The 1,754-nt window shown below is 47.7% G+C and overlaps 1 protein-coding gene across 1 annotated transcript; it reads left to right on the forward strand.

Moving 5' to 3' along the window:
- The first annotated feature begins 419 nt into the window (after nt 1-419).
- On the forward strand, nt 420-1,455 carry LOC102866747 (lipid phosphate phosphohydrolase 3-like). Its single transcript, XM_006889566.1, has one exon. It carries the CDS (start codon nt 426-428, stop codon nt 1,362-1,364), a length of 939 nt encoding a protein of 312 aa, XP_006889628.1. The 5' UTR covers nt 420-425; the 3' UTR covers nt 1,365-1,455.
- Nucleotides 1,456-1,754: the final 299 nt, after the last annotated feature.

Below are 1,754 nucleotides of genomic sequence, written 5' to 3' on the forward strand. Positions count from 1 at the left end.
TTGGGGAGCTCCACCAAACACTGTCCACCATGGGAAACCATTATAGCTTTTGACACATCTGAAAGGTACACACTTCGCTCGATGGAAAAAGGATGGTCTATCTCCTCTCGAGTGATTTACTGCCTCTAAAAATCCACTGTAGGGTCAGCTATAGATCAGTTCCGACTCAACGGCACACAACTACAATAACTGAAAAGGTAACTTATTCTTGAGATATGCAATGCCTCATAAAACAGGAGGAAAATCACTGTTGAATGAATTGGCTTGGAAGATACAGGTGGCAGTTGCCAAATAGACATTGTTACTGAGTGTCACCACTGGATGAATAGATATGATTGCGCTCTTTCAGAGTCTCTGACAAATCTCTTTAGAAATTGTCCTCACAGTTCATTTTTTAAAACATCTCAGTTGAGGCAGCCAGCGCCATGCAGAGCTACAAGTACGACAAGGCGATCGTTCCCGAGAGCAAGAACGGCGGCAGCCCCGCGCTTAACGACAACCCACGGAGGAGCGGCAGCAAGCGGGTGCTGCTCATTTTCCTGGACCTCTTCTGCCTCTTTATGGCTGGCCTGCCCTTCCTAATTATCGAGTCAAGCACCATCAAGCCTTACCACCGAGGGTTCTACTGCAGTGATGAGAGCATCAAGTACCCGCTGAAAACTGGCGAGACGATAAACGATGCTGTGCTCTGTGCTGTCGGGATCGTCATTGCCATCCTGGCGATTATCACAGGGGAATTCTACCGGATCTACTACCTGAAGGAGAAGTCCCGGTCAACAATTCAGAATCCCTATGTGGCAGCGCTCTACAAGCAAGTGGGTTGCTTCCTCTTTGGCTGTGCCATCAGCCAATCCTTCACAGACATTGCCAAAGTGTCCATAGGACGCTTGCGTCCTCACTTCCTGAGTGTCTGTAACCCAGATTTCAGCCAGATCAACTGCTCTCAGGGCTACATTCAGAACTACAGATGCAGAGGCGATGACAGCAAAATCCAGGAAGCCAGGAAATCCTTTTTCTCTGGCCATGCATCCTTCTCCATGTACACCATGCTGTATTTAGTGCTGTACCTGCAGGTCCGCTTCACTTGGCGAGGCGCCCGCCTGCTCCGGCCCCTCCTGCAGTTCACGCTGCTCATGATGGCCTTCTACACGGGCCTGTCACGCATCTCTGACCACAAGCACCATCCCAGTGATGTCTTGGCAGGATTCGTTCAAGGGGCCCTGGTGGCCTGCTGCATAGTTTTCTTCGTGTCTGACCTCTTCAAGAACAAGACGACGCTCTCTCTGCCTCCACCTGCTATCAGGAAGGAAATCCTCTCTCCTGTGGATATCATTGACAGGAACAACCACCAAAACATGGTGTAGGTGCCACCCACCTCTCGAGCTGTTTCTGTAAAATGACTGCTGACAGCAATTTCTTGCTGCTCTTCAGTCTCATCAGACAGTAGAATGTAAGGAAAAAAGAAAACAAAAACAAAGAAACTTTCTTTGCCTGACTGATTTTTAAAAGGAAAAAAAAATTAAAAAAGGTGTCTTACTTTGTGGCCTTTCAAGATAGGTAGTGTTCACCTATGTGGAAACAACAGCAAACTAACACCAAGTGCCGGAACCCTGGATGTGCAATTGGTTTAAGTGTTCATGTTCTAGTGAACACAAGCTCGTTCTGGAACAAACACTAAAATGATTTGAGAAGAGTGTTGGTCACCTTTGTGACCTGAGGAATCCCAGGCCTGTGAGGAAAGAGCAAATTCACAT

Source organism: Elephantulus edwardii, unplaced genomic scaffold (assembly GCF_000299155.1).
Source record: "Elephantulus edwardii isolate Elephantulus edwardi_28Jun2011 unplaced genomic scaffold, EleEdw1.0 scaffold00079, whole genome shotgun sequence".
In the NCBI taxonomy this organism is placed as follows: Eukaryota; Metazoa; Chordata; class Mammalia; order Macroscelidea; family Macroscelididae; genus Elephantulus; species Elephantulus edwardii.

Coding starts and splice junctions, on each gene's coding strand:
- LOC102866747 (XM_006889566.1), top strand. CDS start 426: ATGCAGAGCTACAAGTACGACAAGGCGATCGTTCCCGAGAGCAAGAAC.